Below are 16,731 nucleotides of genomic sequence, written 5' to 3' on the forward strand. Positions count from 1 at the left end.
AGAGCAGTCAAGGTCACCCTAGGTACAATGTCATTGAGCTGGAAAGGGTGTAAAAGGGATTCACGTGATTGGGACTGGAGGGTATGAGTTATAAGGTGAGCCTGGATAGGCTAGTGCTTTTTCCCCTGGTGCATTGAAGCTAAGGGGTGACCTTATGGAGATACATAAAATCACGAGAAGCATAGATGAGGTGAATAACGGCATTCTTGTTCCTAGGGTAGAGGACATTTTAAGGTGAATGGTGAAAGATTTAAAGGGGATCCGAGTGACAACTTTTTCCACACAGAGGGTGGAGAGTATGGAGAATGAGCTACCAGAGGTAGTGGTAGAGGCGGGTACAATTACAAAGTTTGGACAGGTACATGGATGGTAAAGGTTGAGAGGGATATGAGCCAAACATGGGCAAATGGGACTAGCTCAGGTAGACAACTTGGGCTGCATGGATTTCAACATACAGCAACACTGTCATCCGCATTAGAATTAACATGGTGAAAGCAAGAGAGATCTCAGCACAGGCAATGTGTCCTTGTCCATATTAGGGACATGAATCCCAATTTCCTGTAACAGTGAGATTACAATAATGAACTCTGTTCACCATTTGTTACCTCCGTCAGCCCAATGCCTGCTGTAAAGTAGGTCCTGGAGAAATGATTTGGGTTATTAAGCGTCAGCAAACATTTGTGAATGAAAGTATTTCATCTCATCTTCCCTTTGTGATTACCTTCTAATATAGTCATCAACACATCAATAACATTTCCTTATTTAACTTTTCCATTCATTTTTGAATTGGAAACTGATCAGATCTCCCTTTCAACTTCACTCCCGAGTGTTCTCCATCTTACAGCGCAGCTCTAATATACTCTGGCAAGAGTTCCACTGAATCTGACCAGCAGTGTCTCTCCAGTCCTCAAGGCCATGCTTCGGGAGCACAAACAGGAGCCCTGTATTAGCGGTAGAATAATTACACCATCTTACAAACTAAACACCACCCACCCCTTCAGTCACCTACTGCCCCATCTTGAATGAGTTTGCCACCCCAGAATGCACAAAAGCACAGTGAAAATAAGTCATCCTTGATCCTAAGAAAGATACCTTTAAACAGATTATAATAAACTAATCAAAATTTTAGGAAGCCTCTTAAATCTCTCAAGAACAAATTAATTGCGTTATATCACATCAACTATTTGTATATTTTAATTTACTCATTTGCAGAAAGTTTGCGTACTGCTCATCTGCAATTGCCTCTGTAAAAGGTCGTGGTGGGAGTTTGATGAGTTGATTTCCTGAACTGCTGCAGTATTTCTCCTGAAGGTGGAGGAAAAGGTATTCTGAACTGAACAAGCCACACCAGCAGATACCTCCAAGCACAGCATGCCTGGGAGCAGATACACGGGAGCATTAGAGGTTAGCAAGATTTAATTTACTATACCATGCCAAATTTCTTGAGACTAGTCTGCATTATCCTTGCTGAGGAAAATCTGGTAAATAAATTGCTGCACTATGAGGCCAAGTGTTACCAAAAACACTAATTTGAAAGCAGATTTCATATCCTCATCATCACCATATAGACATAGTAACTTTACCCAAGGCTTTACTTAAGACACTTTGCAATGATCTCCCCTGCAGGTAAAAATAAGTACATGTCTTTGTTAGCAAATCAGTTCACAACTTAGTTTGACTTGCTCATTTAAAAAAAAAATTGTTCCCTGTAAACATAGTTCTTGCAATACACATCTGTCAAGAGGATCATCAAGAACTGGGTTTAGGAGCTCTGTGATAGCTGAATCCTGACTGTACACCTGTGTACTGAGCACTATGTGATAACAATGCCACTGTCACTAGGCAGACAGTATATCTGCAATCTGCAACCATTGTCCAGTGATAGACTTGCTAAGTGTCACCCATTAACACATTAATCCCATTAATAAGTGCCCTAGACACTTTGTTTACTTATATTTACATTCCTCGGGATGCAGCAACATCAGATACACATTTCAAACTGCTTATTGCTCAAACCGAGCCCTTCTATTTTACCAGCCTTAACAAAATCCTTGGGCACACCAGAGCGTTAAATGGAATAGGGAGCTTAATATAATCAAATATTGTAAAGCTTGCTTAAAGAGTAAATCAAGCATGATTTTAAAGAATTCGGTGTTCAAAAGGGAACTGCAGATGCTGGAATATCGAAGGTACACAAAATTGCTGGGGAAACTCAGCGGGTGCAGCAGCATCTATGGAGCGAAGGAAATAGGCGACGTTTCGGGCCGAAACGTCGCCTATTTCCTTCGCTCCATAGATGCTGCTGCACCCGCTGAGTTTCCCCAGCAATTTTGTGTACCTATGATTTTAAAGAACATCAGTCTGAAGAAGGCTCACAACATGAAATATTACCAATTCACATTCTCCGGAGATGCTGCCTGAAACACTGAGTTATTCTTGCACTTTATTTTTAAAGAGTAAATTCTTGGGAATACTGGGGTGGTGGGGAGTGAGATGGCATCAATCAGCATTGCATGGTACTCACCCTGCCCACAACTCCTCTTCCTCGCACTGTCTCCAGCGTCCCAGACAGGCTAAAGATCCGCCAGTGCCTCTCCCGAAGCTGTACCACTTCAGTCCCAAGGTTCTCTAGTCGGATACAGTATCGCCACTGAGGAAGGAAACAGTGAGATACAGTCAGAGCCTCAAAATGAATCAGCACAAGTCTTCCTTGGAAAGAGCAACAGACCTTTGTGTGCTCCTGTGTCAGCTGCGCTTTAAACATCTTGCATGTTATTCCTACACTGGTGCTCAGGATGTTTTCCCAGGCACAAAAGTAAGACTGGAATCAGCGCGAATGGGGGGGGGGGGGGGTAATTGTAGCATTGGCTGTCGAGTGTTTCAACAGAAAAATCTTCACCTGGGGGCAGCAATGCAATGAGATGGGAAGCTGCAGCATCAATCACTTCCAACAGATGGGACACCATAGGATTCAGCAATCCATGAAAAGTTGCAGCATTGCTGCCCTTTCCAGGCTCACAGTCATTACATTGGTTTTGTGCAGTCTTGAGCCATGGATCTCAGGGCTGAGAAGCTACATCTTTTGTCCTGACTGCCCTACACCAGCCCTCATAGATGGCCTTCACGGCAGCTCTGTGGATCAGCCACACCAAGAAGAACATGGATGAGATCAGTATTCCTGTGCTACCACCAGATTCAGGAACTGCTTCTTCCCCAGGATCATCAGACTACTGAAATTACTTCTCACAATCTAAGGTGTAGCCCTGATCTCCCACCCTACCACTATGTGACCCTTGCACTTTTTCTTTCTTTGTCTGCACTTCTCAGTAGCTATAACATTGTATTCTGTACTCTGTTTATTTCTTCTCTTTGCACTACCTATTGTACGTGTATAATTTGATTGTACTTGGGTACAGTATGATTTAATTGGATAGCACACAAAACAGTTTTTCACCGTATCTCAGTTCACATGACAATGAACTTATACCTACAAGAGCACAGGGCAGGAATTTGCACAAGCTTAGCACAGGATCAGATCTCCCTAACGTATAGGACCAATGTAGCAATCTACAGGATAGTGCCAGTCATGGTACCAGGACATTGAATTGCTGGATTCACCAAAGTACGAAAGATTAGACCCAGGCTAGGTGACGGTAAAGCGGCAATATCAAATGTCAGCAATGTGGATAGGAACATTTGACAATTGAATTTTGAATGTGCTCTTAACCACATGGACCTCCAACAATCCCTCCCTTGACTCTACTCCATGTCAGACCTCCCACCCCCTCCCAGCTCCAAAACCTCTCCTCAGTCAAATCCCTCACCCTCTTCCAACCAGAAAACCTCTCTTCCACTACTCTTACTCAGACTATCCCCCATTAATCTTTTCACCCCCTCCCCCACCCCCCCCCCCCAGTTCCTCCCCTACCATCAGATAGTACTGTTTCATTCATATTTCTTACTATGGCCGTGTTTGCAGCATTTGGCATGTGAATAGAATCCCTATCATGTGATCAGTAACACACATATTAATCAGAGAAATCAAGTGAAAACTGAGCAATACTTACCCAGTACACATGCGAATTCTGTGCTTCCTGCAATTAAATCAAACATCAGAAAATGAATGAAAACATTTTAAAGCCAGTTTGTAACTTTTATTCAGGTAGCCCTGACCAGGAAAAATGCCTTTCACCCTGACAACCAGCCCCATTTCATGCTTCACCTCACACTCAAAGAACATTTGAGACACTTATCCAGGCCCTGTTACAATTTAGTAACACGCGTTACAAAGTTTTTAACTCATCTGTGAAAGCAGGTGGAGGTAGAGGTGGATGAAGGCCAGGCCACCAAGTCAGAGAAAACATTTTCACCATTTTTGTTTGAAGTAAACATACAGCCAACCCTCCTCCATAGTTCAGTTCACCCAATCCAACTCCTTAGTAAATAGACGGGAAGTTCCCCCTTCACACTACCGCCAGTCCCAGGGCAAGAGAGAAGCCAGTGGTACTGCTGGCCTCATCCACCCTCATCTCTTTCAATGGAAGAAATGCTCAATCTCAAATTCACTGGGAAAATGCAACCAGCAAAATAATACAATCAGATATTCTCCATTTAGAATATTTCTACATCGATATTCAATTGGCAAAGTGAGAAAAGCTATAAAAAGAGCTGGTATGATGGGCCTTCTATTCAATACCATCCTGATTTCAGAATAACTGAGCAGGCAGTGAACAAAAACACAGACCAATATTACAGTCAATGTTACATGAAGCAGTTGTTGAGATCAGTCACTTAATGCGATTACAGTGAAGCCCCTAGCTCACACTTCCAGCTACAAAATTTATATCAAAACTATGTACTGGAGCTATAGCAAAGCATAAACTGCAAAATTAAAGAACCGGTTTCACCAAACTTTGTGGGTGCCGGCTTAAGTAAACATCACATATCACCCTTACCCGCATGCCCATGTAGAAGGGTATGACTGTGACCCGAATATTCTCAGTTGTTTCCCGGTGCACATCAGACAGTTCTAACCAGGGATGGTTCTTCTCCTGCCAAGCACGCAAAGTGTCCCTGGCTACAAAAGGCAAAGCTAGGGGATGAAACAATGCAGTGTTTTAATCATGGATCTGTCTTCATCAGGACAGACGAACTGCAAAAAGAAGCAATCAATACCATTTCAGCCAGAAGGTTTGCTCTCACCATTGTTCCTATAGAGTCAGAGGGATAGAATTATATAACACGGAAACAGGCCCTTCCACCCAACTCATCAAGATGCCTTCCTGAGCTCATCCCATTTGCCTGTGTTTGGCCCATTTCACTTTAGACCTTCCCACCCACGTACCTGCCCAAAATATCTTTAAGATGTTGTAATAGTACATGCCTCAATCACTTTCTATATGGTAAGCCATCAGCATCCTATGCTCTAGGAAAAAAAAAAAATCAGCATAACCAATCTCTTCTTATAACTCAACCCCCCCCCCCCCCCCCCCCCCAACCACCACCAGTCCCGGTAACATCTTGTGAATCTTTTCTGTATCCGTTCCAACTTGTGATATTCTTCCTATAACTAGGTGACCCCGACTACACAGAGTTCTCCCAATGTAGAGTCACCAATGTCTTGCAGAGTTGTAAAATTTGATGTCTTACCTCTTGTGCTCTGTAAGAACTGCGTTCCCCAGAGCAGAGCTTCACATGTGCAACAACCTCCTGTCCTTCACACAAGTACCACCTTCACAAAAACCTTAACCAGCAATTCAAGGCTACTTGGCTTTAGGAAACATCACAGCAAAGCCCTATCCACACCTACAACATTGTAAAAGCAACTAATAGTGTCCCGGTCTGTTTTTATCCCACTAGCTCACACTGCTGTTGCTAATTTGGGAAACATCTGTGATTGGAGCTTGCCCAAGAACAAATCCAAGGCCTTCTCACCAGTACCGGCTATAGTTAAATGCATCTGGGTGACGATTCCAAGGTTTACACACATCCCAAAAACATACATCTGAATAAATCGTTCATAGAGTTTGGATGGCATGTGTGTGGGCTGTGGTGCTGAAGCTTGAGCCGAGCAGAAATGGATCAATTACACTTTGCTCCTCTTCCATTTTGTGCTGGAGGTCAGGTGGGCCAGCGGTCAGTAACGTGCCGGTAGTGGGTGCCGAAGGTGGGCCGAGGACACACCACCAAGAACAAAGAGGGACTTGGGGACTACTTTGTTGGCATCCTTTTCATGGCAACTCTTTGCATATTTTGTGTATGGTATGCAAAATAAAGAATTTCACCGCGGCATGTCACATGTGATAATAAACTATCAATCATCTGAAGTCTGAAGGGTCTCGACCCGAAACGTTGCCTATTTCCTTCGCTCCATAGATGCTGCCTCACCCGCTGAGTTTCTCCAGTATTTTTGTCTACCACAAACTATCAATCAATAACTCATTATACAGCTCTTACTTTCTTCAATCCTTTGCTCACAGTATCACATGGTCATCTTGAAAACATAAGAAACATGCAGCTTCAAACTAGAAGATAACATTGTAAATCTGAACACAGCACAAACTATAACAAACCTTTTGCTGAGTCATACGAGAGAAATCTATCAAACAGTTCATGCTGGATAGGACTCCTGTCTGATGAACTGTAAGGCAGGATATCTTCATGGCTCACATAGTCCAAACCTAAGACAAGGCAAAAGATCATATCAAAAAGATCTAACAGCAAGCGATATTGCACTCAGTTGTCGGGGAAATTGATTCCATAGCTCTGGGCAGAATCACCCAACTGCCACATAAATATACTCACAAACCAGAAATTTTGCACTCACCAGTTCAATTGCCAATCTTCCCTCAGTAACAAATTATGCGGTATCTTTATGTTATAACTTACCTCAAGATAATTCCGAAAAGTAAATGCCAAAGCATGAAAGGAAGTAAACAAATGCTTGGCCAGCAAAACGGTTTAAAAGAGGACAGAAAGTCAGAGTTACATAGCATGGAACCAGGTCCTTAAATCCAACTTGTCCATCCTGAGTAAAGTGCCTTCCTGAATTAATCTCATTTTCCAATGTTAGCCTATATTTCCCACCCCCCCCCCCCGAAAGCATATCCTATTCACGTACTTGTCCAAATGTCCTTTCAATGTTATAATCTACCACTTCCTCTGGGAGTTCATTCCACATATTCCACATGCGTGGAAAAGGTTGCCCATCAGGTCTCCATAGATTTCCTCTCACCTTAAGCTTGTACTCTCTATTTTCAGACTTCCCCCATGTGACCATCCATCTTATCTACATCGTTATGCAAATTAATTGAATCAAGCACACACTCAGATATAATAAGTCAATTTACATGTCGCAGGGCTACCTTTTATTCATTATCGTTGCACCATTAGGTCTTTAGTATATTATATGTCCATCACGATTTTGAGTTACCAGTCCTAGACACACTTATCCCCTTCTGCTGGAAAAAGTGGTCACCAACTTTGATGTTTGGCACAGTGCAAGGTCTTGCTTGAATATCTCTTATCCATCTGGAAAAGTGTTTGCCGTTTCTGGCTCACTCTTCTTTTCAATACATTGATAGATTGTGACATTCTCATCTTTCTGTCAACAGGATGCAGCAAACCAATACCATAGTAACTATAACAACCCAGAACATCATCTTTTCGGGATGCTTGACAAACTCGTCAATGTTGCATTTTCTCACCGGCTCTCCAACTGATCTCCAAACATGTTAACTCCTGAATCAGTAAATGGCTTTCTTCACTGAATAATACCTTTCTCCAGTACTCATATGTCCACTCTTTTTTAAATATCAAATAATTATTTCTCCTTCTTATCATTTCTTTCTCATAGCAGGAAGAAGTTGTTTTTTTCACATGTCTTCTGGCTATACAGCCGACTAACTTATGCATGCTTATGGGACTTTATAAAGAAGTTTGCAAAGCATATGTAGGATAGTTATGTAGTCGACAGGGAGAAAGGAAGTTAGACTGCAGGAGTGCAGATGATCTGGTCAGTTGGGCAGAAAGATGACAAAAGGAACAGAGTCTGGAGATGTGAGAGTGAGGCATTGGAGAGGTGCTTCAAAGCAATATAGACTATAAATAAAAGCTACCGAGGGCTGTGCAAAAACGGATTGTCTTGGACAATATATCCACAAGTCCTTAAAAGGAGCAGACGTGGCCAAAAAAAAGCACGAAAATGATTTGGACGAGGCACAGAATATAGGAGCTAGGAGACCATGCAACAAGTATACATAATACAATATACATAATACTAGTTATACCAGCTCAAACTGTGGTCACCACATTAGAAGTGAGATATAAATGCAGTTCAAGAGGTGCAGAGGAAGTTCAAAAATTTTGCCAGGATTAGAATAATTGTGGCTGGGTGGGTAGATTATCTAGGTTTGGGGTTATAGTCTTTGGAGCAGAAGGTGGTGAATGAAGATTCAGCTGAGGAACACAACATTATGAAGGATCTATACAGAGAAAACCCCACTTCCATTAGCAGAAGAATCAAAAACTGGAGTGAAAACACAGATATGACATACAACAAATCAGAACATGCTCTTCAGCCTACAAATAGAACACAGAATATTCATAGTACAGCACAGGTATCAGTTCAGTTTTTGTCACGAGTACCGAGGTCAGTGAAAACTTTTGTTAAAGTGAAAACCAATCAGCAGAAAGACAATACATAATTACAATCGAGCCATTCACCGTGTGTAGATATATGATAAGGGCATAGTTAAAGTAAGAAATCTTGCTGTAGGAGTAGAGATTTAAAAGTGTGGAGCGATTATAATGTGCGAATACAGATCAGTTTGTGATTAGCACAAAAATAGTTGCCTGGGTTGGACGCCATTTGGAAACTGCATAGGCCCAGATTTAAAGTAATTAGTGAAAGGATTAGAAGGGAGACAAGGTTAGGGGATCTGGAATACACCGACTGAAAGAGTGAGGGAGGTGTAAACCCTCATCACATTTAAATACTTGTATAATCAGTCAATTTACATATGGACTTGTTGGGTGGGATGATTAGGGTGGATAATTCTTTCCAAACATTACAGTCAAGATGGCCACCTTTGCTGTAAATTTCTGACTACTCAATGAAGTATTCAATTGCACGCCTGAAGTAGGAGGGCTGAGGCTCTGAGGAGTTATGAGGGAGTAATGCACCACAGAATAAACACCTGCAGATACAGCATTAAACAGTTGCTCCCGATAAGTTTTAGATGTTGAACTGATGCTACTTGTTGTTGATGTAACCCTTGATGTTGGCTTTTCAGGTCGAGCTGCATGCAAGCATGTATTCTTTCAATTCTAAGTGGAAGTGAATGGAACAACAACCATCATCCTCACTTTTTGACCTTGAGATGGAAAGATACTGATAAAGCAGCTGGAGGTGGTTGGGCTGCAGACACTGCCCTGATGTAATCCCACAACAATATCCTGGGGCTCAAACAACCAACTCCAACAAACACTGAATGGTGTTTCATGGGTACTGCTCACCACCAGGACTCAATAATGGCCATTGCTCAGGTAGAATCCTGGACAGCATGCACTGCCAGGGCTTTCAACTTGAAGACACCTCACAACCAACACAATACTCTCTTCGCATAATGTACATATGCACACATGGTCCACCTTTATAATTCCCCCACCCTTTCAGTACCCTGGGTATTTCAACCAATCACAGAATCTTGACTGACTGGCTGACGTCAACTAACAAAGAACGCAGCAATTAAACCGTTTACCTGGAATAGCATAAAGGGCTCTGCTGTCATCATGGTTAGCAAGGAAAGTCACGGCCTCTGTCTGTGACCGCTGAGACTGAAACAGAAACGCTACAGTTACATACAATAATACGTTGGGAAGTTACATTAAAAGGAATGACAGCAAACAAGCAATGGCCAACTTCTACAGAATTGATACGCGTTTGCAAGATTTAAACCACAAAACCCCTGCAAGAGAAGTGGTCCAGCTGTGACTATGAGGATAAAGGACCGTACTAAGTTAAAGGGAAAGTATAAGACTATGCTAATGATAAAGATAAAATCCAGACTGTATGAATTTATACATACAAGTAATAAGGAAAAGATTACAAAAGTTAATGCGAAACACTTAAGACTGAGATGGGAGTGTTTCTATTGGGCATAACCCCAAAGACTGGGCAAAATTCAGATTCCAACAGAGGAGAAACAAGCAATAAAGAAATAGCAGAAAAATTAACATATATTTTGTGCTTATCTTAGCACTGAAGTAATTACCAAAGTCAATTAATCACTGGTACCTTCAATGCCTTCAATAAGATATCCAACAAGCGTTTATTAAACAATATTACAGCATGTGATGTAGGTGCAGATTGGTTATTTGACAGAAAACAAAGTCAGAATAAATGAGCCGTTTAAGTTGGGAGGCTATTTGGATCCTTGTGGATAGTTTGTCTCAGTCCCTTCATCCACTTTGAAACTAATCAACACACCATATTGAAGAGTTCAAGAAGGAACTGCAGATGCTGGAATATCGAAGGTACACAAAAATGCTGGAGAAACTCAGCGGGTGCAACAGCGATAAGACAGAATTCCTCCTCATAGGCTCCAAAGCCACACTCAGCAAAATCAATAACCCCACTCTCACCATCGACGGCACCACTGTCTCCCCTTCTCCCCAGGCCCGTAACCTTGGCGTGATCTTTGATTCCACCCTCTCCCTTGAGCCTCACATCCGCCATGTCATTAAAACCTCCTTCTTTCATCTCCGCAACATTGCCAAACTCAGACCCTCTCTCACGCCGCCCGCTGCTGAAAGACTCATCCATGCCTTCATCTCCTCCCGACTGGACTATTGCAACTCACTTCTCCTTGGCATCAGCTCCACCTACATCAACCGACTCCAACTGGTCCAGAACGCAGCCGCCCGACTCATCACCCATACCAAATCCTGGCATCACATCACCACAGTCCTCAAACAACTTCACTGGCTTCCCATCTCCCACCGGATCACCTACAAAATCCTGATCCTCACCTACAAAGCCCTCCACCATCTGGCCCCCCCATATCTCATTGACCTCCTCTCCCCCTACCAACCCTCAAGGTCCCTCAGATCCACATCAGCCGGTCTCTTCTCCATCCACAAGTCCAACCTCCGCAGTTTTGGGGACAGAGCCTTCTCCAGGGCAGCTCCCAGGCTCTGGAACTCCCTCCCCCAACTGATCCGCAATTCCGTGTCCCTCACCATCTTCCAGTCCCGCCTCAAGACCCATCTCTTCACCTCTGCATATCCTTAGCCCCACGTCCCCGTCCATTTTCATCTGTGCATTAATTGCCTCATACTGTGTTTTGTATTGAATTCTGTCTTTACTTTGTGTACTAGTCATGTCTCTACTATTTATTTCATTCCCCTTACATGTTTTTCCTCTACATGCTCAATTTTTGTACGGTGTCCTTGAGACTCTTGAAAGGCGCCCATAAATAAAATTTATTATTATTATTATTATCTATGGAGCGAAGGAAATAGGCGACGTTTCGGGCCGAAACGTCGCCTATTTCCTTCGCTCCATAGATGCTGCTGCACCCGCTGAGTTTCTCCAGCATTTTTGTGTACCCACCATATTGAAGAAATGGTTTTGTAACCACATAGTTCTGCTCCACTAAATACAGGTGAAGCCCAGAGATCACCAGTTTTTAACTCCCACTTAAATCATTCTAGAAGCTTTGTGCGAGTCCATAGCATTGATCAGAAGAGGCAAAATGTTGCTGATATGGCTTTACACAAGTGGCCAAGAAATGCCAGCCAGAAGCACAATCCCATCCGTGCATTACTCACACTTACTATATGAGGGCAGTCCCTGGTGTCAATCAGCACTTGATAGTAGGTGTGCGTTTTGCCTTTCACCTCTTTGGAACCTTGAGTGCCTGAACTTTCTGGTTTACTGTGAGCAAGAGAAAAAAAAAAGTGTTTATTAATTCATTGACTGCACCCAGTGATGTATGTTTAAACAAAAAAGATGGTGGAAATCTGAAATAAAAATGGCAAATGCCAGAAATCCAAAGTTTAGATGAAGTAATTGATCTAAAGCATTAATTAACTCTTTCTCTCTCCACAGATAATGTGACCAACTGTAGATTGCCAGCACTTTCCATTTTTATTAAGGACGACAGGTAACCCCTGCGTTTCTGGCCACATGTGCAAGTGACATGGCTTCAGGCTATGAAATTTGCGATCTGGACCTTTCTAGGAACACAACCCCACTCACCCACCTCAGTAACACCACGATTGTCTGTACTAAATTCCAAGTACCATATTAACACCACAGAGATGCAGCAAACAACCCCACAGCCCTTGGTCGAGACTGGGAAAAGCCAAAAGCATTTTGATTTAATAAACAAGGCAAAGATAAAGAGAAATATGCTCCTTGAAGTTGCTGAATTAACTTTTCAAATTCACTGCAACTGGCAGGCATCGGGACTCCAATAGTGCAGTTCAGCTAGTAGAGGTGTGACCTCAGTCCAGCAACCCAGGTTCAATCCCAGTTTATAGTGCTGTCTGTATGGAGTTTGTGCATTCTCCGTCACCGCGCGAGTTCCCCTGGATAAACAATTGCCTCTCACATGCTAAAGACATGGGTTGGTACATTAATTGGCTGCCATAAATTGCCCTAAGTAAGCAGTAGAATCTCCAGGGAGAAGCTGATAGGAATGTGGGGAAGAAAAATTGGGATTACTGTAAAGTTAGAGTGGTGGCCCTTTGCTTAGGGTTGGCAGACTCTGTAGGGTGTAGGTTTCGTGTCTGCTGTGTGACTCAATGAAGGGACTCAACCATCAGACAGTATAGTTCTAGCAGGAACCTGGTGACACCATTCCAGACACTGGATCACACTGGCCACCTACAAGGGAGATACACAGTAATTGTTTATACTTTGATTATTACGACTTGAATTTAAGCATTTCAGGTCCCTGCTCCCAGCACATCAATCCCAAGAGTTCCTTTCCCTCCCTCCTTATTTATCACAATTAATTCTCCCTCACATCCTCAGCAACTCCCCTTCAATGCTTTTGCTATCTTATTCCAATAAGTGGTATTCTACAATAGCCAACTAAGCTACCCACACATCATTGGGATGTGGGTGGAAACCAGAGCACTGGGAAGAATCTCAGACGGTCACAGGGAGAATAAGCAAAATCTGTATAGACAGAACCCGAGGTCAGGATCAAGCGTGGGTTAGCACAGGTTCACACTGCATACCTTCCCAAGGGAAGAGTGCACATTGTGCTTCCCTCGATTGCAACGCTGCAATTTCAACCTATGCGCCTCACGCAACCAAAACATGTTCCCCACTAACTTCAATATTCTACCTTCACAAGCACCACGGGAAATTAGCAGGAGCAACGAGTGGTTTGCAAACAATCACTTGTACCTGTCAGGGGTGGATGAAGCCACATCACGATCGTAGAGCCTGGCATGCCAAGGGAACAGGACAATTCCTCGGTATCCAAACACACTATGCAGAAATAGCTGCAGACAAAGCACATGAGAAGATCATTGTGTCTGATGAATCATGACCCAAAATGTCAGCTGTCCATTCCCACTCCAGATGCTGCCTGACCTACTGAGTATCTGCAGCACATTTTATTTTGCTCAAGATTTACGAGTTACCGGGTTTCCGAGCTAGCACTCTGGTACTGCAGCCCGCCCAGGGTTTGCTCCAGAATTATTCAATCCAAAGCTTTCTAGGATATGGAATAAGTAGTAATCAGGACAACGGGAAGCTTTTGAGTTTAGTTTAGAAATACAGCATGGAAACAGGCCTTTCGTCCCACAGAGTCCATGCTGACCATTGGGCATCCTACAGAAGTTCTATGTTATGTCACTTTTGCATCCTACATACTCAGGGGAATTTACAGAAGCCAATTAACCTTCAAACCTGCGCATCTTTCGAATGTGGGAGGAGACTGGAACACCCCGAGAAACGGTTGCACGGTGTTGCAGCTGTAGAGTGCGGCCTTACAGCACTAGAGACCCAGGTTCGATCCTGAATACTGGGGCTGTCTGGACGGAGTTTGTACGTTCTCCTCCTGACCTGTGTTCGTTTTCTCTGGGATCTCCAGTTTCCTCCCACACTCCAAAGATGTACATGTTTGTAGGCTAATTGGCTTTGTATAATTGTAAATTGTCCCTAGTGTGTGAAGGAGAGTGTTAGTGTGCGGGGATCGCTGGTCGGTATAGACTCGATGGGCCGAAAGACCAGTTTTCACACTGTATTTCTAAACTAAACTAAACCCCACACAGTCACAGGGAGAATGTACAAACTCTGCACACAACACATGTAATTAGGACGAACCCAGGTCTCTGGCACTGTGATCTCTATCACAGTGCCACTGTATTCTCCTTGCAGTAGAAAGTAAGGCAAGCCATTCTACCTCATAGGTGATTAGGAAAGCTACCTGCATATTAGCTTTTACTGTAAGAGGATTGATCTTAGAAAAGGGAGACTTGTTACAATTGAACAGGACATTTGTCTGGTTTGTCAAGTACGTCGCTCAGTTTTAGTCCCCTTTTGGAAATGATATATTGACATTGGGGGCAGTCCGAAAGAGATTCAATATGTTAATTCCAGGGATACGAGAGGTGACCTTTCACATGGCTTTACAAATCAGATGCATATTCTTTGGCGTTTAGAAGAATCAAGGGCGATTTTATTGAAACATAAGATTAGGTGTGGGGACAGAGAGGCACAGCAGCATAGATGAGATGTTTCTATGAGGGGGAGAATCTTGAACAAGGGGATATAGTTTCAAGATTAGGGAGTAGTCATTTAAATCAAGGTGCTGATAAATTTGTCTTCAGACAGAGAATGGTTGATTCCTGAAGGGAATTCTTGAGGGATATTTAAAGACACGTCTGGTGTTCCAGTTTTCAGGTTGAACCAGCGATCTCTTACCTGTCCTGTTTCGTATTTTCCCTGCTGTTTAGGTGCCTCAAACACTCCAACCGTCTCCAACACTTTGCCTTCAGGGCGATTTCTGGGGAGACAGAGATAACCATTGTAGACAAGACTGAATTCAATGGGGGTGCAGGGGGCAGTGCAGTTGTCAGAGAGAAACAACTGGGTGTGGGGATGTAAGGTAAAGGGAAGGAAAAAGGAGCAGGGACAAGTGAGATAGTGGGAGTGGGTGGCGAGAAACGAGGATAAAGTTGGTCATTTTACACAAGTGAGGAGCGGGACCCGGTAGTGGGATGGGAAGCTGGAAGATCAGGTGGGCAGTATGGCAGAGTAGGATGGATGGAGGAGTACCAACAGGGGTCAAGTCAAGTCACATTTATTTATATAGCACATTTAAAATACAACTCTCGTTGGCCAAAGTGCTTTACATTTGTTATAAGAATAGCACAACAAAACAAACTACATACATATATACATGTAGCCCACACTCAGAGGACATCACGAAAGGCTTGGGAGTATAGATAAGTCTTTAGTCTTGACTTAAAAGAGTCGATGGAGGGGGCAGTTCTGATGGGAAAGGGGATGCTGTTCCACAGCCTAGGGGCTGCAACCGCAAAGGCGCGGTCGCCCCTGAGCTTAGGCCTAGACCGTGGGATATTCAGCAACCCCAAGTCGGCCGATCTGAGGGGCCTGAAGGTGGAGTGGTGGGTGAGAAGAATTTTTATGTAGGTGGGGGCAAGCCCATTGAGTGCTTTGTAGACATGGAGGAGGATCTTGAAGTTTATACGGAACCGCACAGGGAGCCAGTGGAGAGAGGCCAGGATCGGGGTGATGTGGTCCCTTTTTCGGGTCCTCGTCAGGAGTCTCGCTGCGGCGTTTTGGACCAGTTGCAGGCGGGACAGTGAAGATTGGCTGATGCCAGTGTAAAGGGAGTTGCAGTAATCTAGGCGGGAGGAGATGAATGTGTGGATGATCTTTTCCAGGTCATCAAACTGGAGGAATTATTTTATTTTAGCTATCGTCCGAAGCTGAAAGAAGCTAGCTTTTACCACGGCATCGACTTGTTTGTCAAATTTCAGTGCTGAGTCAAATATCACGCCAAGGTTTTTGAAGTGAGGTTTGAGTAGTGGGGTAAGGCTTCCAACGCTGCCTGCTATCATTTTGATTGAGTCCGAGGGGCCGAGAAGGATGACCTCAGACTTACTCTCGTTTAGTTGGAAGAAGTTTGGGCCATCCAACACTTTATATCCTCGAGGCAGTGGGTAAGGTTAAACAGATTTGATTGGTTTTTGGGCTTCAGGGGGAGATAGAGTTGGGTATCGTCTGCGTAGCAATGGAAGGAAATGCCGTGCCTTTCAATGACTTGGCCTAACGGGAGCATATACAGGGAGAAGAGAATGGGGCCAAGGATGGAACCTTGTGGAACCCCACAGCAGAGATTAGCTGGGGAGGAGAATGAGTTGCTTATGTTAGTCGAGAAACTCCTACCTTTGAGGTAGGAGATGAACTAGCTCAGGGCAGTGCCATCAATACCAATCCCATACCGGAGACGGTCAATTAGGATGGTGTGGTCGACAGTATCAAATGCTACACTGAGGTCAAGAAGGAGCAGAATTGCACAGTCGCCGGTGAGCAGAATTGCACAGTCAACGGTGAGCAGTAGGTCATTGTGTACCTTCAACAAGGCAGACTCTGTGCTATGGTGAGCCCTGAAACCTGATTGGAAAGTTTCCAAGATAGTGTTTTGGTGAAGGTAAAGTATAAGTTGACTTAAAATTACC

The 16,731-nt window shown here is 43.6% G+C and overlaps 1 protein-coding gene across 1 annotated transcript in view; it reads right to left on the reverse strand.

Moving 5' to 3' along the window:
- The window catches only part of LOC116988893 (polymerase delta-interacting protein 2-like), a 34,418-nt gene that overhangs the window by 16,899 nt on the left and 788 nt on the right, over positions 1 to 16,731 (reverse strand). The window contains exons 2-9 of the mRNA XM_033045900.1: positions 14,948 to 15,029; positions 13,424 to 13,521; positions 11,839 to 11,938; positions 9,762 to 9,837; positions 6,573 to 6,680; positions 4,956 to 5,092; positions 4,068 to 4,094; positions 2,525 to 2,650 (exon numbers count right to left, since the gene is read on the reverse strand). Of these exons, the coding sequence (XP_032901791.1) occupies positions 2,525 to 2,650; positions 4,068 to 4,094; positions 4,956 to 5,092; positions 6,573 to 6,680; positions 9,762 to 9,837; positions 11,839 to 11,938; positions 13,424 to 13,521; positions 14,948 to 15,029 (754 nt within the window). The remainder of the gene's footprint in view (positions 1 to 2,524; positions 2,651 to 4,067; positions 4,095 to 4,955; positions 5,093 to 6,572; positions 6,681 to 9,761; positions 9,838 to 11,838; positions 11,939 to 13,423; positions 13,522 to 14,947; positions 15,030 to 16,731) is intronic.

This window comes from Amblyraja radiata, chromosome 28 (assembly GCF_010909765.2).
Source record: "Amblyraja radiata isolate CabotCenter1 chromosome 28, sAmbRad1.1.pri, whole genome shotgun sequence".
Lineage (NCBI taxonomy): Eukaryota > Metazoa > Chordata > Chondrichthyes > Rajiformes > Rajidae > Amblyraja > Amblyraja radiata.